The following is a 22415-nucleotide window of genomic DNA, read 5'->3' as shown; positions in this document are numbered from 1 at the left end:
TATTGCAAATTTTGAATACTTTCACCCCATACTTATGTGACTTGTTTGGTATATACTGCTTGAAGAGCAGTCTCCCTTGAAATGGGACCATGGACTCATCTACAACAATAACTTTACCGGGAACATGTTCTGTTTGGAATCTTTCTTGCATCAAAGCATACAAATTTCTGATTTTGTGGATCCTATCATCTCCAGCTAAATCATTGTTAGCAAAGAGTATGAATTTCAACAATAATTGGAAACGATTTCTACTCATTATTGTAGGAACAAGAGAATTATTATACAAAACACTTTTTTCCCAACAGTTCTCAATTTTTGGGTGCCTCACAATTCCCATGTAGAGAACAATAGCAAAAAACTTCCAAATTTCATCGCTGTTGGTGTCTGACCACTGTTTTGTTCTGTAAGAAAGTTTTTGTTTCTTGCGTCTTTCCTCGCGTATGTAGTTAGCCTTATTCCTGTTTGTTTCATGAACAACTAACTCTACAATGTCACTGTCTAAAAATTTACGATAAACTTCGATTGGAGTCAAATCGTCTGGATCAGGTGGATAGTCTATATTGTATTTGTACACTTCCTGTTCAGTGAATGGAATTATTACTGGAAGTTTTTGTGTGTCAACTTCCATCCAGTTGTTGTTAGTTGCTTCTGGATCAATCAAATCTTCAATCAAGGAAAGTTCTTGGTCTTCTTCAAGAAGCAGTTCTTCTTCAGTAGGCACAAATCAAGACCTGAGAATGAATCCCAATACATTCTTACTCGAGGGAATTTGAACACACCCACAGCAATATGAAACCCAATCAGGGTTTTGATCTCAGCAATACTTGTAGGTCTGAACCTCGAAACATTTTTCTGTACTGCATAAAGGTTAGTGAATTCTTGGAATTTATTGAATACATCATTTGTAATATATTTCATGAAATATTCAATGGGATAGTGCCCATCATCATAAAAGTCTTTCAAGGCATTGTTATTTTCAAAATTGATGGCAGTTTCATTGTATGGTCGGCGTCGATACTGAATGTCCTTTCGATTGGTGATAAAATTGTAGTTAGAAAAGTCATCTAGTTGAGACTCATCACTGTTATCATCACTTACTGTTTGGTTGTCAACTTGAACTTGAAGAGTTTGGTCTTCTGCTGGAAAGCCTATGAAACCATGATTATTTACCACAATTTCGTCTGCTTCAGTCATAGTAGAGGCACCCACACGAATTCCACTTAATGGACCAGGAATGTCTTCAGCATATTCCTCATCGTCTTCATCAAGATCAATCTCAGGCAGGTTACCATCTTCAATCATTGAGAGGATCATGTCAGCATCCTTATCAGCATAGTAGCCCCCTGAATAACAGAAAACGAAAACAAAGCTAATATTAATACCACAATTAATTTACAAGAACCAAAAAGATACTTGGGTTTTTATAAACTAAAAGTTTATTTGAATACAAAATTCAAAAAACTTACAAGTGATTTCATTGTATCCAAGTGATTCCTGCTAATATTTTCAAAAATTAATTCGTTTTAGGAAGAAAGTAATCATGAGATCAAATATATTAATATTTAAACTATTCAATTTTACTAATATATCAGTTAAAATATTAAAATTTTAGCAATAATATCTATTTTGAAAAATACCAACCTGGTGAAGCAGCCATGTTTCTTGCATTCAATGTTTGTTCTGGATACAGCTGTTATTAAACAAAGTATTCCACAGCCTTCATAAAATTCGTAGTCGTTCAGCAGTGTCCATTATAAAGGACAGAAGGTCTGGATTAGTACTGAAGACGGAGCATAGAGATTAAAAAAAGTAAGAAGTTAGTGTCCAAAATATTGGACACATGGACTGAAAGTTTAATAAAGTAAAAATCATGTGGTTCAACAAAGAAGACAAAACCACTAGTGCTGTGCCAAGTGGAGAACTATTGAACTATTTGGAAAGCATCATTCCTTTCTTAGTACTGCACCCTAGCTGAAAAAAACTGGAATCAGTTTGAAACTGGTTTCTTAGGGTAAACAGAGAACTTTGAATTAATTTCTCAGTTTGGGCCAAAGAAGGACCCCAGGGCCAAAGTAGCCCTCATTTACGGTACCAATCATTTCTTCAAAAATAAATTATTATATGTGAAAATATGTCATAATAATGTGTCTTGGAATGCCAGTAAATTTTACATGATATAATGAAAAAGAATAGAGAATTGGATGAGTTTATAGCAGTATTTGAAAAATGCTAAATTGGATAGCTTTGCACAAAAATATTATCTGAAATTATTTTAAAATGACAAGTACTCTAGTTACTTACTCTTTCGTTGGTTTTCTCTTTTCTTACTTTGGCTTTCAATGCCTCATATAACGCCTTCAATGCCTTGCTGCCCTTACACCAGTTGATTGCAAGGCATTGAACTCTGCAGTTATTTTACTCCAATAATCCGATTTTGTGGAAAGAGATATTTTATCGCTCCTCTTATTTTCTATGACATCTTTATACTTCAAGACTATTTCCACTAATTGAGATTATTCGATTTCGGAGAAATTCCTCCCCTCTCTCTCTCTTTTGATCAGCTGTAAAAAGAAGAAATCACTATGAAGCCCTTTTACACTGTCACAATGTTTTGATCAATGATCAAAGGTAATTGCAATGACTTCATAATAAATAATTAATGTCCAGAAGTATTATTCTTGATACTTGTGTGTTATAATATGGAGTGCTGGAAAGTTAGTGGATATTGTCAGCCCACTGCTCACACGGAAACAAGTGTAGTTCAAGTGCAAAAATAGGTTTAGTATTAGCTACAAATTAAGACCAACCATCAAGACTTTTAGGGCCGGAAAGCTTTACTATAAAACAGTAAGGGTCGGTTTCCGAGCTAGGGATTTCGTCAAGTTGTAGACTTTAAACAGAAAATTGGCTTTCCGAAACGGGGCGTAGTCGTTGTCCGCATTTAAATTGAATTTCGAAAAACAGTAAAAATTGAACACAGAATAAAATAAAAGAGAAAATAGAGTAAAGTTTCAGTTATTTTGAATTATTTTGGAATGTTTCATTTCGTCAAGGAAAAACGTTTCCAATAATGATTTAGGGTAAGTGATATCAAACTGTAGTTGTATGCTATATTGATGCTACACAATTCACTTGCTTACGAGGATGTAATCCCATTTATATGACAATGAATTACTGCCGTTCAAGGAGGGACTTTACCAAGTCTCGGCTAAGTATGTATCCAAATAGATACATTGCCAATACTGCTAGAAAAAAGTCTCGGCTAAGTATGTATTCAATTGAATACAATTTATATTCTTCAAGTGTACTAAAAGGTAAAAATAAGTGTAAATCAATTGCCAATGGTTATAAAAACCAATAATAATATTTAATACATTATTCAAGTTATATCTTTTACAAAAAGTAAAATTGTAGAAATATAAAATTGCACAGCGAGAATAAAAAACTACAATATTTGTAAAAAAATAAAAATGTGAGAAAAGTGTTCATATTCTGAATAATGAAATATTTAAAATCATTAAAACATATATAATGGAAGTTCCATAAATGTTTTTGTTATTCAAGCAATCATTTTTTATTGTGGAAAATGTGAAAACAGTTCTTCTTTGACGTGAGGCAGAGGTGCATATTGCACTTGTTGCAAGCTGTTCTTGTTTGTCCACCTACACAGAGCCGGCATCTTCCCTTCTTTACCCGCTCAGGAAAATGATGTAGACCATCATTTCGGACTTCTGGTTCTGGGCGAGGTACAGATGGTGTCTCGATAAAAGTTTTGGGAGCTGGAGGTGAAGTCGTCATTCTAGAAGGCTTGTCCTTTTTTGCCAGTCTTTCGGCTACTCTTGCCCTGAACTCCTTCAATCGGATGCATGATTTTCCTAGCAATGTGGAGTCTCTCCTCATCAGCAACCAAGCATTGTTCACACATAGATCTAATAAATGAGAGAAAAGAGATAAGTACCAACGTTTGGATTTGATGCCTGACCTATACAGTGAGATAAGCATGTCAGACAAGTCAACCCCACCCATATGCTTGTTGTACTCTTTCACAATTTTTGGGCAAGAGACATCGATTTTTCTTCCTTCTGCTTTTGAAAAACGTTTTACAGTAGTAAGAGGTTGTTTCCCAACAAAATTGCTTGCCAGTAGAACGTCTTTATTATCAGTCCATTTTACAATAACAATTTTCTTCTCATTGTCAGCCTCTTCAATAGAAGATCCTCATTCTGCTTTCTTCTCTTTCATGCCAATCTCACATCCACGAAGTCGATTATTCCTAATATTGTGCCAAGTGCTAAGATTCCATATGTTTCTCTCAGGTAGTACAATAGTTCCAAAGAAGTAAAGAAATTATCAAAATAGATTGCAGTCAAGCAAGGCTCAGGGATGGTCTTGCATAATTTGAGTACAACTTTCCCTCCAAGTCCAAAGTTTTCCTCTATTGCTGGCAATGAAATTTCTTCTCCCTAAACAATGAAGTCATAGACGATTCCAGAAACACCTGATCGAACAAATATTTTAAACCGCCATTTATGGGGCTTTGATTTGATGTATTGTTTTCGTGATCCAGCACGTGTTCCTTTGAAAGGTGCCATCATTTCATCTATCGACTGGTGCTTTTCATTTGCAATACTGTGACAATTCCGCCTAATTATATCAAGAATTGGTTTTATCTTGAAGTACCTTTCATTCGAAGTCTCAGTAGGGTCTACAAATCTTATATACTTTCTTAGTTTCTGATAACGTCTTAGAGGCATTATTTCTGCAATTTTGGAAACACGGAATGCCCTGCTCCAATAATCCACATAAACTGGCAATTTAATGACTCCCATAAACAAGTGAATTGCTAAAAAATCCTTGATCTCTGCTTTTGACGTATTTATTGAAACTCCAGTCTCGTGAACAGACCGCTGATTTGTTCTCAAAACAATAACTTCAAATATGTCTTCAGAGAACATTTTACAAAAATATTCTGTCTCTGAGAGAATATTTTGTGGCACATCAAATCTATCTACTAAAATATTATCAACATTCCCCGTGAATGGATCCTTGGTAAAGTTAAAAGTATTCTTGCAAGGCTGTTTTGGTGGCACCTTTCTTTTTTTTGTCCCTTTCTTAGCTGATGTTTTTGCTTTTTTGCCATTTATCCTTTTTCGTTTGAGAGATGAAGAGGTGGATGTAGAAGCACTTGTGATGGATCTATTGTCACCTATATTGAAACTGGATGAAGCTGACATTTTATCATGTGGCCCAATTATTTTGTTGAGCTTCATTCCAAAGTTACTGTTACGGTTGGAATTAGATGAAGCTTGCACGTTGTCAGGAACTATTTCGAAGGGTTCCTCTTCCAAAATATCATGAATATTGAGTTTGGATAATAAATCATTACCTTGTTGATCCTCTTCTTCCAACTGAGCCAATGAATCTTGTACAGATGAAGTCAATGATGGTGGAACTGAACTGTTGTCAGAATCTTGGTCCTGGAATTGATTTTGCAATTCTCCAATATCCTCCACATCACTCTCTTCGGAAATAGCTGGATCAGGAATGAACACATTGGTGAGCTGAGCCAGTTCGACGATTTTATGCGTGCGTCCTCTGTACTGTGGTTCCCTCTGAAATGAGAACAGATTCATGTAAAAATTATAATAATGAACATAAAAGTCTAGAAAAGAAAAGAGATAATTAACAGCAATGTGAATAAAAATGATAAATATCAATATATGATTGAATTAAAATTTTTATAACAATGCGAGGACTTCACAATGTATCCAAATGGATACAGCTTCAACAAGCAGAATTAGTTAGTTGGCTTGGCGATGTATCTATTTGGATACACTCAATTTGCACTTCTTGTTGTGAGGTTATTTTTACTGATATATCAGTAATCTATGCTGAAAATAATTGTTCAAAACATTATTTATCAATTTAGAATGCTACATAGTTGACAAAGTGAGAAATATACGAAATTTACTCACCTTATGTACACCTGGTTTGGGTGGACAGTCCTCCATTTTGATATTGTAGTCGGAATAGTTCTCTTAGTGACCGCTAGATGGTTCTAGCAATCAGACAATGTATCGAAATTGACACATGCGCATTCAGAACCTCATAAAAGTGGTTCAAACTGGATCACTTGATCTTTGAAATCAATGTATCCAAAAGGATACATGCCAAACGAAGGGATAATGCAGATTGATGCAATTATATTGTAATGTAATATAAATACAGTAATTAATTGCACATTTTTGTTCTGAATATTTAGCTTGAAATATTCATTGTCAAGGTGACATAATACTAATTTTTTGCTGAAATCACTAATAGGAATTTAAAATCACTATTTGAGCAATTAGTTAAACTTGAAAATCACTTCTGATAGGGCAGAGAATCATAAAAACTATGATAATCTTCAGGGATCACAAATTTTAAGTCTTGTAGGTGTTTCCACTTGCTGAAAGGGAGCTTGATACTTTCCTTGGAGAGAGGCGATGGTTCAATCTATTTTTGTATCTTGTTGGGCCTTCTTGGAAAGTCAGCAAAATTGTCCTCAAATGTAAGTTTGTATTGAATTTTCCCATTTGTAGTGAATTTTAAACATCTTATATCCACAACACACGGATCACCCTTCTTCCTACCTGGTCTGATTGAGTCATAGTACATCATTTTTGAAAAGTCCTTTAGAAAAGTATGTTTCTGATAAAGTGCCTCGTATGGATATGGATATGGTGTCGGTCTAGCCTGCATATGGCATGAAAATGTCTTTGCCTCTTATTTTATTTTCTATTTTGGAGTAGGAGAGAGTCGCCTTCCATTTGTGTATGTCCCTTTACCAAGATATTTCTGAGTAATTTCTACATTTCTTGTCACTGAAAAATGAAGCAATGCGTTTGACACAAATTGATTCCTACTTTGGTTTGTACAACCAACTGTGTACACAACAATAGGAAGAGATGGGTTACAACAATGTTGTTCCAAGTACGCCCACAAACAGGAGGCAAAGATATTGGCCGATAGATCACCTTGCCTGCTAGCTAGATTATAGACTGTGTAACTGTGAGAGCATAACTTAGTTTTATAGTACATTGCAGACGCCTTAGTCATTGGGGTCAGTTTGACTGCCTGCACATCTGCAGTCAAACAATAGATCTCACCTCTCAAGGCAAGTTCTTTATCCTTCTCTTTCTCTCTTCTGGCATCATCTTTTTCATGAATGTGTTTATCATGAACCTCTTTTGTAATATTTCCTGCTTTAAAGGCATAACATGTATCACACTGGTCTTTTCTAGGGGCAAAAATAGAAAGGTTTTTATCTTTGAAAACGTCCATGAATTTTGTTATGGATCCCCATGGTTTGTCATTAATAGTGCAAAACTCCTTGTATGTTCTGTACAAGTCCTGATTTGAATCCCAAATTGGCTCTAAATACAGTTTAGAAGATGAAGCCCTGCAATAATGTGACGAAACATTTGGCAATGAGTCAAGCCAATCGGAAATTACTTTATTTTTTCAGAGTTTTCTTTACTGTGTGCATGTTTACCTTTTGTCATCTGATTAGAATTTCCTGGAACACCATCTTCCAGCATCTGGTCAGCATCTTCACTATTGTCCTCAGGATCTTCTGTGCCTTCATTATTTTTAACCCAGTTTTGAACCATCCAAAAGTATTTCATTTAATCCAAAAGTATTCAAGAACATAGTTTTACAGACTGGTTTGAATTGGCTTTCATTATTCAAAAAATATTTATAAGAATTCGATCTATGACTCTTTTTATTTTCATCTTCAACAGTTTTATGATACATTACACATTTTCTCACATGATCAGTGATATACACTATCTTCTCTTTCCAGGATAAAGGCCAAAAATAGTTGATCATTTTTTTCTATCTTCTTCTGAAAATTCAGTGCATTTTCTTTTTTTGTTTGCCTTGCATAATTTTGATTTTGATGGGACTTTCAGGACCCATCTTTCTTTCTTCACGTTCATTCTCACTATTTTGTACTTATCATCTTCTTTTACTTTTTTGTAACCAACATACTTTTCTCCAGTCATACGTAGTTTTTTGTGAAGTGAAACATTCCATGCAGAATTATCAGGTTTCCTGTTCCTTTTTCGCGTACCGCAATATCACTGCAATCATTGTTTTCATTGGAGATATCATTCAATGTATTATTATTTGCACTTTCCATACTAGCATTCAATGAAACGCTTTCTGTCAACACAAAGTCTGGGTCGTTGGAGTCATCTAGCTCTTCATTTGAATCTTGATCTAGTTGAATGTTGTCAATATCCGTAGTAACTTGATCCAGTTGAATGCTGTTGTCAAAATCCGTAGTAACTTGATTCAGCAGTTGAATTTTGTTGTTAATATTTGAAGTAGCTTGATCCAGCAGTTGAATTTTGTTGTCAATATTTGAAGTAACTTGATCCAGTTGAATGTTGTTGTCAATATCCGTAGTAACTGTAGGCCTACCATCAATTTCAGCATTCAACAGTCCATCATTTTCGACCACCGAAATCACTTCTCCATTAACAACATCACTAATACATAAACCATCTTCCAAAAGTACATCTGCGAAATTTATAAAGCTCAAAAGAATCCATCTCAATTCTGGAGATCTGTGTCACAATTTGTTGATCTGTCTTCCTGGGGATTAAATGCCTCGAATCAACTGGTTCAATTCCTGGAAAGAGATAAAGTATGACAGTATAATATTTGAGTAGTCAATTTTTAGCAAAGTGTTTTGAAAGTAGAAAAGTAGCTTCAGATTATCTTCTGTTGGCAGTGCAAGAGACAATTAATCTTTGTACAGTATTTTTTGATATTATTCTTCATGTAATGTATTGCATTAATTTGCTGTTGTTCTATATATTTCAGACTCATCTGATTGTGAACGACTTATTTTTGCAATAACTTTGAATTCAAGTGGAATCAATGATGTGTGGTGATGTCTCAATAGGCTAATAAGGCTAAGGCCACACTACTAAGAGTCAAGTGACTCGCATAGTGACTGATCTTAGTGAACAAAAGCATTGCTTACTATTGCAGATGGCCACAATTCAAGCAACGTGCTAAGGTAGGAGCTTCATTAGTCACTAAGCGGTTGCAGTGTGGCCATCTGCAATAGTACGCAATGCTTTTGTTCACTAAGATCAGTCACTATGTGAGTCACTTGACTCTTAGCACCAAGTGACTCTCCTTGTAATATTTTTCATAAGAAAAATGTCACAACTCAAAAAATGTAAATTGTTCAGGAGAGCCAGTTGAAAATTTGGTCTTTTTGAATACTTTATTTTACCTAGTAGGTTATTATATATATTGATATAATTAAAATTATAATGGCTTAAAACATGTTTACATCTGTTTATAATATCACAAAATGCAAAAATCACCATCCCTTTTTTCTATTTTTATTTTTTGTTAACATACTTCGAGTTGAGTCTCTTTTCTTGTTATATTGTGCCTAAATCTACCCTATATTCTGATAGTGAAAATGACTTAGAGAAACAAGTATTGTTATTGAACAATTTTTATTCATGAAAAAGTATCACAAACTCACCAGTTTCGATAGTAATTAAAACATTATTGCAAGGACTGGTAGAACTGTGCATAAGTACTTGGAATAATATGTTTATCAACCAAGTATTTCAAGTCTTTCTTTTTGTTTGTAGGAAGTTCTATTCTAGCATTATAAAGTTTTTTAAGATGAACATCTGAACACTTTTTTAAACTTTTTGGCACTTCGAGTCTTCTTAGCTCCAGTTTCTTCATTTTGTCCAGCAGCCCGTTGAATAAAAACTTCTTCAAACTGTTCATTTTCATCAAAAGTAGTCTTATATTTCGCTGGTCTGGAGCAGAAGTAGCTCAAGTCCAAAAACACAATTTCACAGGAGAGCAAAAACAAAGTTGCTTTTGAACATCTGACATCTATAAAAAATATCTTGATTGAAAGTGAAGAACATTTTTATGGGTTTTTATCGATGTTCTTCAATAATTTAAAAGTTATTTACGAAAAAAAATGTTTTTCCAATTTTTTGAGGACTTAAGATAGTTTTGCACTAAACATAATTGATGCAGAACTATTGTAAGTTGGACATCGAATAGTTCTGCACCAATATTCTTTTCCAATCTATTGAATAATAATTATCTAATGTTGTATATTAATGTTGAGTATTTTGAGCAAAGCACACAAAGTGGCTCAATTATGTAATTGGCTCTTAAGTCTGTGCTATATGCTCTCATTAATGTGTAATTTTCGTTTCAGATCGTAGGTTGAGACACTTTACTCAGCAAAATAACAAGTAGCTGTTGTAAGGATCTACAAAGAGGGGTTATACGCAGCAGCTATTCTGTATAAAAAATAGTAGTCCCAAATTTTAATTCATAATAAATAAATTAATGGGCACTTGGACAGTGAAACAATTGTTGTGAGAAATTATCCACAAACCAACCGTGTGGGGTGATTAAAAGCTGTTGGCCCAGAATGGTGAATGATGCATCTACCTGGTCTTTACAGACCCCTAGTTATGAGGATTTCCATCTCGACCAATATGAAATTCTTAAATAATTATTCAGCTCTCAGCTGTTTTCAATAACAAGTATTGTGAGCGGTCTCAATCTAAATTCGTGAAACGAAATTCTTGTTAATGTAAGTCTATAGCACATCAATAAAGACCATTCCCAGTCATCTACTCAACATAGATTAATAATAAAAATAATAATAATGATAATACTGATAATAATAATAATAATAATAATAACTTTATTCTCGCAAAGAAAGCACAAACAATAATCACAAAAAATGCAAAGAAAAAGAAAATGAATTAATATGTTGGCAATAGAATTAAAAGTAAAAATAAAAATTAAATGTCTATATCGTACATTACCTATTTCAAAATACAAACAGCCTCTATTAAAATAAACATCAAAATTAACAGAATAGCAAAAGTAAAAGAAAATTAGTATAACAGATGAACAAAAATGAAGGAACAAAGTGGATGTCCATTCAATAATAATTATTAAATTTATTAACAATATATCCAATAATAAGAAAGAAAAACTGTATATAGACATAACATAACATGCTATTGCACCAATAAATCTTAGTGAAAATAATTCTGTATGCAAATAATTTCACGAGAAATTATGTCTGCATACAGGAGCATCAGAAGAGAGGAAAATATTATTTACAACAAATCAACAAATACAACATACTATGGTTTGTAAATTAATTCTCAAATCAAAATAAAATAGAAACTACCCTCAAGAATATTTCTTTAAACAGAATCACAATATTAAAGTAATAGCATAAATTGTAATAGATTCATTGTATTGTAGGCCTACTATTCTCATAATTCAGGTGATCAGAGGCTGTTTCATGGGATTTAAAAGCACTTATAATACAAGAAAAGATGATTTTACTGTGAAATCAGTATACTGAAACTGAACATGTTATTTTGATATAAATGTTTATTGGTGATTCTCCTGTGTTACAGGACTTGTAAGTTCAAACATCCCCCAGTAATCGGAATAAGTCAATAAGTTAGTATTTTAAATGACTGTATGTTAATTTTTAATATTCACAAAAAGTTAAGAATTAAAAGAGTAGAACAATTATTGAAGAGAAAAATGCAAAAGCGTAACAGAACTAAGTACTTAGGATTCATCTGAAAGGTTCTGGACTCTACTACAATGTTTTATGTTTCTGTAGAAATTGTGATAGGATTTCGGAATCAGCAAGGTATCACACAAATATTTCAGATCCAAGAACTTTTTCGTGTTTATGGGCAATTCACTAGCATAAGCTGTTTCTATATCTTTGTGTAATAGTGATGACAGCTTCTTTCTTGTTCTGCTCTCAGTATTCATTCGAATGAACTCATCATTGTAGTTGTATTTGATGAAAACACAATTGCTCTCATTTGGGTCCACCATCAAAACTCTTACCTTTTGCCATTTTACTTTCTCACCGTACTCATCTTTGTCCATATTATTGCAAGTGCAACTTCTCAAACCCACAAAGTCTTGGAACTCATCCATTTCAATCACTTTATATGGAGATTTTTTGCAGGCAGACCTTGCCAGTAGATACCACTGGTCTGGGGCATACACTGCAACATTTTTTGATGCCCTCTCTATCGAGCTGTGAACACTATCACCTTCATTTTGGGTGTGCCCTTTTTCTAAAAAGCAATGTGTAATTTTTATGTTGTAGTTTATGGCTGAATGTAAATACATTACCACAACATTTCTGTTTAAATTTTGCCCCCCGCAGTTATCGGAGAAAAAACACATTTCTTTCTTACCCTCCTCTACTTTCTTTTCAATCATTTTCTTCACACACGTTGCAATTTCATTAGATCCTCTTTGTCCTTTGGTTTCGTCCCACATGAAACAGAACCCCTTTTTTCATGTAGATTTCCCTCCTTCAATAAAATGTCTGCTGGTATTGGCCCTTAAGTAGTGGCTTTCTACCTTAGGAATGGATTCAGTGTGACGCCTGATCCCGTCATTAATTGATTTCTCTTTGTCTGTTTGATGTTTATTGTGCTTCCCTCTTTGATCATTGGATACTAAACCCCCTGTTGCAGTGTCTTTTTTAGAAATAACTGTTCCGATGGGCCGTCGTTAATATCTAATGTATTTTTGAAAACCTCTTTACAAACTTGTAAAACAAGCGGATTTTCTTGTAATTGACTTCAAAATAAAAGGCATGGTTGAGCTTTCTGTTACTTTCTTCTTTTTTGTATTGGTAAGTTGGTTTTATTGCTAGCATGTGTGAGGCTAAGAAGTCTCTTTGACGAGTTAAATCTGCAAGTGCCCAGTAATTTTTAAAAATCTGTAACCTCTCATTTTCATTTATTTTTGTTTTACAGCCGATCCTACAGTTATCCTTGCAAGGTGGTTTGAGCTCTTTTTTGGGAAATTCCTTTTTTGTCTTTGATGAGGATACATAAGCTTCTCCACTGTTTCTTAAGTTTTTTGATTTGTTTTTCGACCAATTATCTTTATTCAAAGATTGTTTTCCACTTTTTTCTTTTGAACAGAACCATCAGCATTTTCCAAAAATATATTATTGTTTTCAGCATTTTTGTCATCTCCATCTGAGCCTTCCTCCATTACTTCAATAGCATCAAAATGTCTTTCTTTTTCTTCTTGCCTTTCAATTCTTTGAACAGCTGTTTGAGCCATTACTTCTTTTAGCCTCCTCCTCTTTTGCATTTTTAAATCATCAACTTCATCAGGTGCATACATTGGATCACTATCTGAGTCAGATTCCTCTAAGTCACTAGATAAATCACTTTTGTTGAAATATTGCTTTGGTTTGGCCGACTATTATTCTGTGAGATTGATTTTTCTTCCAAATTTGCAAATTTGGCCTCCATATTGTCATGAACCATAGCTGTTATAGCAATTGAATTATTTTTTGGAGTGTCATCTTGGTTAGTAACTTGAAATTCAGCGTAGCAGTGAGTTACTTGTTCTGGTTGTACTTCAAACTGTGCTGGGTCAACGATAGCATTTGAATTATTTTCTGTAGTGTCATCTTGGGTAGTAACTTGGAATTCATCACAGCATTGAGCGACTTGTTCTGGCTGTACTTCAAACGGTGCTTGACCAACAATAAGAGTTTCAGCTACCTCTTCTTCTCTAATCACTTTCCAAACATTGCCTAAATCTGTAGTAGTTACGCTATCTATCACTAAGATTCTCATTTTTATAATTTCTAGCTAACTTCAAAAGTAATGCAGTTCTATTATTCATTCTTGATACAAACGTGACAACAAACCAAACTAATGAAAAGTTTTACTAGTAAACAGTCATTACTCAAAATATTTGAATGAAGAAAGACACAAAACTAAATATTGTATTAGAGTTTTACTGCTTAACCGTCACAACTCAAAATGTCACTTTTGTGTGGATCTGCAATAAGAGTTTATCTGTAATATTCCAGGCAATAATGACATAACTCAGAATATGTCATTTTCAATCGAATTAAATTGAACAGCTCACTGGATGTCTTCCAGGAAAAACGATACAACTAAAAAAATCACTTTTGATGGAAACTTGTAGAAACTCACTCAATGACAGCTCCGTCACTAATGAGGTACTGAGTTGTGTCGTTCTTCCAGTACAACATAGCCTAGAATATTCCGGGAGAAAAGAGACACTAATGCATTCTAGCGGAACCAGGCACAGTTAGACTTCTGACGTTTTTGCACTGAAAACATTTCAAAATATTCTCAGTTCGTAGAGTCAATAAAAACAAATTTGAAAAATGTTGAGTTGTGACATTTTTCTTATGAATGAACGATATGGCCTTAGCCTTCCTTACACAATGAAGCACTAAAACTTTATAAAACTTTTAAACTTACACTCCAACAAATCTCGCTATTCGATTTTCTATCATGGATTAAAAAATCCATTTAGTAGGCCAACTTCGTCGGCCAACTCGGTAAAATTGATGATCAATAACTCATCCATAATTAAATATATTGTAAACACGACGTCAATTAGTTGGCCAACACAAAATTGATGAATTTGTTGAAGTGTCTGAATCAGGCTTGAGAAGATATTATTCGTTATTAGACTATAATAATTGATACCTAAATCAAAAATTATTCAATTCGTTGGTCTTGTGGGAAGACAGTTGATAATTAACTTGATTATTGAACAAAAATTGAAACATGGTACTGGAATATAACTTATATATTTTTAGGGCACTAACGAATTGTTTTATTGAAGATGTCATCAATAAAATCGTCATCATCAATAGAATCCTCAATAGAATCACTGCCAGGCTCATCCACATCCATGATTCGATAATTCATTGTGTATCTCAGTATCTCCAACTCCACGTATCTCAGATCTGTAAAATAAAATCATAAAGTTTGAAACCACATATCTTGATATCCTACTTTAGTTGTTATTTTTAATGGGAATGAAACTGATTCAGAGTAATTCATTAATATCTTATAATTTACCAGATGAATAAGCATAAATTCTATCAATAAAACATTACTAATAATTCGAACAACAATCACTTACCTGCTTTGAATTTGCCACTTTAGACCAGTCGCATGCTCTTAATGCACAAACATCCAACATACAATCATACAATGTTGTTGAATTTCATGCTGACCAACTTTAATATACACGGTTGAAATTTCTCCGATTTTTACGAATTTCCCCTGTTTTTAGAAAATACGCGTTGCTTGATACGGGTAGAGAATGACACGAGCTTCCAACTCTCTTAAAAATGTCAAAACCACGAAATTTCTAGATACGTGTTGTTAGAATTTAAGCGACGCGAGTATAAAGTTTCATTTTATGGATTTAATTATTGTACTTTTCACTTGTTTGTTGAGCTGTGTTTTACTTTACGTTATTGGGGGTTTGGGTATATTTAAAAAATAAAGTAAAATATACATCAACAGTGCCATCAGCTAATAATACAATACATCAGATGGCCTCTGCATAGACATTTTCTTCATTGAATAGTTTTTATAAATAATACGGTATTGTCTGTAATAATAATTTTGCTTATCAGGCCTATTTATCATGTATAATAATATAATTATAGTTTTTCAACTTACCCATATTGGAGAAAATCTTGAATCGAAACAATACGATCAATAAATCCTTCACAAACAAGAAACAAGCCCAAGCCACACGCACAACAAACTTTATAACTTTAAAGAGTTAATCTTGTTTTGTTCGCCATCTTGTTTTGAGGAACTTATGTGAGCGCTTTTAGATCTGTTCACAGCTATTCCTTTTTGCACTTTACCTCGTATAGCGGGTTAGGTGCCATATGGCAACTGGGTCACACGCTTCGTAACAGAGCAGCAGTGTGACCTATGTGTTTTACTAAAGGCGCCTATAGCGCAAAAGGCCTCTACAAAACGACTGAGCAACGGCCAACAGTTTATGTGTTTGATTTTAGTTTATGTCTTACATAGCTATGGGTGGAGTTATGTGTGGACTCTGCAACCGGTTATTTATGCATACATGTGTCAAGTAGTTATTTCTTGTTTTCACAGGAGAGAAATTTCAAAGTTCAATGCATTTGGAAAATGTAAATTTTTCATCCAAATCATGTGGATCATCAGTATATCCTAAATATTTTTTTTTGCTGACGGTGATGCCCATAAGAGCTCTAGGCTTGTGCGTAGGTAATGAGGTAGATGAAAATGAGAGATGAATGAACCTACAGGTTTAGGTGGGTTCCGACCACCGGGAAGCGATTTTACAACTTGAGAATGCATTATTCAGAGGAGCTGGCTCAAGCGCTCACCCTTCCAACGGGAGTACCAGGTGCATGATTCTTAACTTATCTAATCGATAGCTTATCAGCGCGACCACTGAGTCAAATCGCAGAATTAGAACAATTATCAATATAAAATCTATAGAAATATTAAAAAACTCACCAGAGCTTGTTTCTCCAGGGTTGTTATGAATACCTCATACTCACCACATTTGTGCACTGAAAATTTCACCAACCACAAAGTGCAGAAAGAGCTGTTTCAAATCCATAATGTTTTTACTGATCACTTTCTAGGAATTTCATGATTGGAATTTACATTCTATCAATATTAGAATTGGAATAAGGGTTGTCTTGAAAAAAAAGCTAATTTGAGTAAGGTATTTATTGACTTTCCCGACTGATGCTAACACTACCCAGACAATTATTTCTTGCGCCGATTTAAGGAATCTGAATTGGTGTTCACTCTACGTGATGTTCATTCATCATCCAGCTGTATGTTGGACAAAACTTATTCCACTATAGAAATGTCTATAATCATCGGGAATAATTTTAATGCTTTGAATTACACTTTTAAATTTACATTCCTTTTTATTTATACTATGTTTATTTATATTTCAAGGTTCTTTTCGAATTCCATGTCGACTGCTCCTTCACTCAATTTGTCTATTAAACCCTTGTTGCTCAGGCTGTCCAAATCCCACTGTCTAACAGACTGAGTAGTGACCGTGTTGGACCCACCATATGTCTTCACGATATTTAGAGCCTGATTCACTATAGGTTGTTGACTGTCAGTAGATCGGGTTGTAAGGCCGATCTGCAAAGTAGTGGACTGTGTGGAAGTGTGTAGATGAGATCTATATCTGATCTAGGCACTGACAGCTTTTCATTATTTGCTATGAGCGGATTTACAAACCTTGAATGTGTAGATCCGAAAAAATACCTCTGGTTTACTGTGCGTCTGAGCACAAGTAGAATGCACAAAGGTAGTGCAATAATGATGACTAATAATTGAAGAATGATAGATAATAAGTTTCTTATTATCCGTATGTAAAGCTGATATTTGAATGTAACTATTGGAATGCTTAAAATTAATGTAGTTGTAATTAAAATAAAAAGAATTAGGAATGCACTCAAGATGTTTATTGTACCTAGACTTTTTGCTAGTACGTTTAAGAATACTGATACAATGTTTCAAAATGATGTTACCTCTGTGAGCGCAAAAGATTGAGTAATACAAAGATAAAGTTGGGATATCAATGTTAATGTTGAAATACACAAAAGAGTATATTGATGCTGAAACTAATAATAGAATAATAATGACAATGAGTAATGATTGAATTGAACGTACAAAATTTAGCAATGTTTAAAAAGAATAAAATTTAGAATACTTGAAAAATGATAGTAAATATGAGAATCTTAACCTGACTAATAAAATCAGTCGAGAGACAAAAATCCTAGATAAAAGTCCTGCAAAATTCTTAGTAATCTTAAAGGTATGAAAATACAGAAATTATATGAATATGAACAATTACCTAATTTCACAAAAAATGAAAACTAGGAATTCAGTTTAGGTAGAATCCAATCGTACCTGAAGCTTTCAAGCTGTTGACTATGTAACACTGAAAGAGGACAAATATAGCAACTTGGCTATAATGTAAGCAGAAGGAGCAGAAAGTCTGTCCAGAACTGAAGGTTCGATTAATAATTAAAAATAGAAAAGGTTGAAAAATACCAAATACAATATTGAAAGGAGACGAAGCTCAGCATATTGTATTACATAAGCGGGCTGGGAAATGACAGCTTAACGCATGTCAAATTACATGGGGAATATTACTATATGTAGAACACATAAGTAATAATAATAGAAGATAAAAAATTGAATGATTGATAGTAGTTAAATAGTTATTATTTAGGAATAAAAGTTAATCAGGAACAAAAATTGATGGGATGAAGACTACCAGTAAACACAGTGCCTCTGAGAGGGTAAGTACAAAAATGTGAATAATAGAATAAGACTTCCCTGAATAATTAATGATGTGTTGCCGAAGTGATAGGCCTACGGTGACTCAAAATCCGAGGATGGAACTTGACTCCTGTCAAGTACATTGTAGTTGCAGACAGCTGCTGGGCTAATAGAAGTTGAACGATGAAGATATCTTGATTATATCCTGATAAACGATGACCGATGCGGAAGAGAACTTGACTTGAATATGTTGAGATATTGAAAGTTGAGACTGTTCCAATATTAAAATTGATAATGAATATAACGACGAATGGGCACTTCACAAATTGAATGAGTTTCACTGGTTGAATGTTAATTGGAAAAAAGGTTCCACCATGAGTTAAGTAGAATAAATGTTTGAGGTTATGTCCTAAAGTTGATGAAATTGCAGTGAATAAATATTTGAAAAAGGAGATAAAATGTTCTTGATGAATGAAATCACTGGCATCAGTAAAAATTGAGATTGACAAAGTTCGACTAAATAACTGATGAGTAGCTAAGACTGAGTAGCTAAAAATGAGTAGCGGTTGACGATGAAGGGCAAACTGCACTTGCGCGAATTTCCCGAGTTGAAGTGTTGAATAAGGTAAGCTGCACTTGCACAAGACTTCCCTGAATAAAATGTATCTCCTACGAGCATACAAGATGAATGAATAAATGATGAGTAGCTAAAAATGAGTAGCGGTTGATGATGAAGGGCAAACTGCACTTGCGCGAATTTCCCGAGATGAAATATTGAATAAGGTAAGCTGCACTTGCACAAGACTTCCCAAGTTGAAAAATGTATCTCCTATGAGCATACAAGATGAATGAATGTAACCGCTAAAAAATGTGTACTGATGCTCAGTAAAATTGAAGTGAAAAATAATAAATCAAAAGTTTATATTGAGGATTGTTGAAAGCTCATGTGGAATTCATGTTGAAATTACTTACAGTTCATAATACTAATATGATGAATAATTGAAAAACGTTGTACGCAGAAAGCATGGCGTGATTTGCAAAAAGGACGCTTAGTAGAAAAGTCCCGAAAGGTAAGTTAAATTCATAGAAATTATGGTTGAAAAACGTTCACTGATGAAAAATGTGTTGAATGGTTCTCGAATAAGCACACAAACTAAGACATAATGAATGATGAAAATGGATAAAGTTTTCCAAAGATGGACGCGTTAAACTGAGATGTTACATCGTATGACTGTACAAAGAGAGTGACCCTTCTTGCCAAACTGGTTGAAGAAACAGGAACTGCCCAAGCGGAAACATGACGTGAACGGCAGTCATGAGCACAAACTCAACGAATGAAGTGAAAATATAAAATCGATATTAAGCGAACTGAAGGTGTTGAGGTTGAAGTGACTGTTGAAGTATACCAATGGAGGTTCAAAAACAATGAAAATACAATTCAAAATACTTATAGACGAATATTAAACTAGAAAACATTGAAAGAAGCAGACGACAACTAGCGCTACTATCGATCAAGCGATCAATGAAACTGTGACGTCAGAGATCGCATGACACGTGAGAAAGTTGTCCGCGGACTGTAGCAGCGGTAGATTCAAATGCTACAAAAACAAGATGGACGACCATAAGACTGGCTAAAATATGAGACGAAATCTAACATAAAGCTCCCCCCTCGATGCAGGAACAAGTCTTGTCAACCAAGACGTAGCGAGTGCAAAAAAATGATGAGTACGAAAAAATACATATATGTTAGATGAGTCGAATAGAAATACACGAGCAATACGAATAATAGGTGGATAACAAGATGAATAAATGCTAATACAAAAAGGACAAGTAGTGAAAGACTACCAAAATAATCATCTTCAAATGCTGGAAGCGGAGCGAGACTAGAGATGGCTCTCTTGAACCTACCATGTGCAGTCTGCACTGTAACAACACGAACTTTTCCATCAGCACCTGGATGGGTTTCAATGATGCGAGCTAACTTCCATGTGGAAGGAGCAGAATTGAGATCTTTCAGAAGAACCATGGTGTCAACTGTGAGATTGTCCGATTCAGTAAGCCATTTGTGCTTGCGTTGAAGTGTGACTAAGTACTCCTTAGACCATCTGTCCCAAAGTTCTTGAGTGATTTTTTGAAGAAGTTTCCAACGACACCTGTTATCGACATGGGTGGTGGGTGGGCAATGGAAAGGCAACGCAGTCAATGGGCGACCAACTAAGAAGTGACCTGGCGAGAGATACTGAAGATCTTGAGGGTCCTCTGTAAGAGGTACGAGTGGACGAGAGTTAAGGATAGCTTCAATTTGAGCTGCGAATGTAGTCATATCTTCAAAATTAAGAATATGATTGAATGTGACGACTTTGAAAATTTTCTTGAAATTCTTGACAGCATTCTCCCATAGACCTCCAAAAGATGGGGCGCGAGGTGGAATGAAGTGCCACTTGATATTGAGAACCGACGTGTAGTTATGAATATCTTGTTGAGTTTTAGATGACTCAAAAAACTGATGTAGATCTTGTAGTTCATTGTTTGCACCTACAAACGTGGTTGCATTGTCCGAAAATATGGAGTGTGGAATACCACGACGTGATGAGAAGCGAATGAGTGCCACAATAAAGGCTTTCGTTGTCAACTCTGAGACGACTTCTACGTGTACTGCTTTCGTGACCATGCAGACGAAGATAGCTAAATAAGCTTTCAAATATGTGCGTGATTTCTTGGAACCAACAAGTAATGAAAACGGTCCAGCATAATCTATGCCAGAGTTATAGAATGGAAAATCAGACTGTATTCTGACAGGAGGAAGTTGTCCCATGATTTGTTCCGAACGAAATTTGGCGAAGCGAAAACATAAATGGCAGGATTTCAAAACTGATTTGACTGTACAACGAGTAGATAGTATCCAATAACGCTGACGTAATGAAGTCATGGTGCTCTGAACTCCATCATGAGAAAGACGTCGATGATATGACATGATGAGCGCACGAGTGAAACGATGCTTAGAAGGCAAGATGATTTGATGCTTGTAGTCGTATGGCAAGTCCGATTGACTCAATCTGCCGCCAACTCTCAATAATGAGTCATTGTCAATGAATGGCGATAGCGCTTTCAAGGAACTAGACGGAAGCAATTCTCTGCCTTGATGGAGAAGACGAATCTCTTCTGTGAATGCTTCTGCTTGAACCGTGCGGATGATCGCAATTTCTGCCTCTTGAATTTCTTCTACTGTGAGTAGACCACATCTGCGCTGATCAGGATGATGACGTCGAGTGATGTTATGGATGAAACGACGAACGTATGCTGTTGAACGGATGATGCGATAATCAGACAATTTATGAATGATATTGTTCAACACTGAAGTTGTGACTCTAGTGGCATGTGATGAGATAGGATGGATGATTGCGACATTACAGGAGATGTCATTCCATGTAGCTTCTTTTTCCAGCAAGGCTACAGAAAATCTGCCATCATCTTGACGTTGAACATTCTCAATGTAGTGCTGCTCAATTTGTGTGTGTTCTGCTGGCGTGCTGGATTCAGTATCAATTTCTTCAATTCGCCAAAATTTTTCAAATTGCTTAGAGATGTCTGCGTTGGACACATGTTCAATGCTAGAAACGAAATTGGAAATGTGTTGATGGGTGACAGATGATTTATAAGCAGGAATGGAGCCCCAGACTATCCAACCTAACTTGGTATTCTGAAGAATACAGCTTTCGGACAGGCGAATTTGACCAGGTAAATGAAGCATGGCGTAGACATCAACGTTTAAGAGTATATCCACTCCTGAAATTCTGAAGAAGGTAGGATCGGCTAAAACAACATTGGGGGGAATATTGAAATCTGAAAAATTGAGTCCAGATGGTGGAACACTAGGAACAATTTTCTCTGTGACAATGCAATCAATGTGAGTTGACCAAGTTCGGTCAGGTGAGTGAATACTCAAAGATGACAAATTCAATAAGGTAGCATTACTGCCAGACACAGTGTGAACTGTGCTGCCAGTACAAATAGTGGGTAATTGAAGTTGAGTAGCTAATTGACGTGAAATAAAACAGCTGTCAGAGCCACTGTCGAGGAGTGCGCGGCAAATTACAGCTTGACCACTCTTGTCAAAGACGATCAGCTGGGCTGTAGGCATGATGCAAGTGCGTCTGCTATCAATGGATTTGATTTGTGGTGCGCTGT

The 22415-nt window shown here is 34.9% G+C and overlaps 3 protein-coding genes across 3 annotated transcripts; all 3 read right to left on the bottom strand.

The window, feature by feature from the left end:
* Positions 1-669: 669 nt before the first annotated feature.
* LOC120352224 lies at positions 670-1730 on the bottom strand. Its single transcript, XM_039431973.1, has 2 exons — positions 1642-1730; positions 670-1343 (listed from the first exon to the last, which is right to left on the bottom strand). Exons 1-2 carry the CDS (start codon positions 1655-1657, stop codon positions 670-672), a joined length of 690 nt encoding a protein of 229 aa, XP_039287907.1. The 5' UTR covers positions 1658-1730.
* Positions 1731-4463: 2733 nt separating this feature from the next.
* On the bottom strand, positions 4464-6403 carry LOC120352223. Its single transcript, XM_039431972.1, has 3 exons — positions 5976-6403; positions 5233-5612; positions 4464-4629 (listed from the first exon to the last, which is right to left on the bottom strand). The coding sequence occupies exons 1-3, from the start codon at positions 6009-6011 to the stop codon at positions 4464-4466; spliced, it is 582 nt and encodes a 193-aa protein (XP_039287906.1). The 5' UTR covers positions 6012-6403.
* An 8317-nt stretch (positions 6404-14720) lies between these two features.
* Positions 14721-20898, bottom strand: LOC120352222. Its single transcript, XM_039431971.1, has 2 exons — positions 20136-20898; positions 14721-14866 (listed from the first exon to the last, which is right to left on the bottom strand). Exons 1-2 carry the CDS (start codon positions 20896-20898, stop codon positions 14721-14723), a joined length of 909 nt encoding a protein of 302 aa, XP_039287905.1.
* Between the last annotated feature and the right edge of the window lie 1517 nt (positions 20899-22415).

This window comes from Nilaparvata lugens, chromosome 7 (assembly GCF_014356525.2).
Source record: "Nilaparvata lugens isolate BPH chromosome 7, ASM1435652v1, whole genome shotgun sequence".
Classification (NCBI taxonomy): domain Eukaryota; kingdom Metazoa; phylum Arthropoda; class Insecta; order Hemiptera; family Delphacidae; genus Nilaparvata; species Nilaparvata lugens.
The sequence above is the reverse complement of the archived record's forward strand: the minus strand, read 5'-3'. Positions and strand labels throughout refer to the sequence as shown.

Coding starts and splice junctions, on each gene's coding strand:
- LOC120352222 (XM_039431971.1), bottom strand. CDS start 20,898: ATGGTCACGAAAGCAGTACACGTAGAAGTCGTCTCAGAGTTGACAACG. Junction 14,867..20,135: donor TACAGTGCAGACTGCACATG/GTAGGTTCAAGA, acceptor TTTATTTTACAG/ATCTGAGATACGTGGAGTTG.
- LOC120352223 (XM_039431972.1), bottom strand. CDS start 6,011: ATGGAGGACTGTCCACCCAAACCAGGTGTACATAAG. Junction 5,613..5,975: donor CCAAACCAGGTGTACATAAG/GTGAGTAAATTT, acceptor TTCTCATTTCAG/AGGGAACCACAGTACAGAGG. Junction 4,630..5,232: donor ATTGGGCCACATGATAAAAT/GTCAGCTTCATC, acceptor GAATTGTCACAG/TATTGCAAATGAAAAGCACC.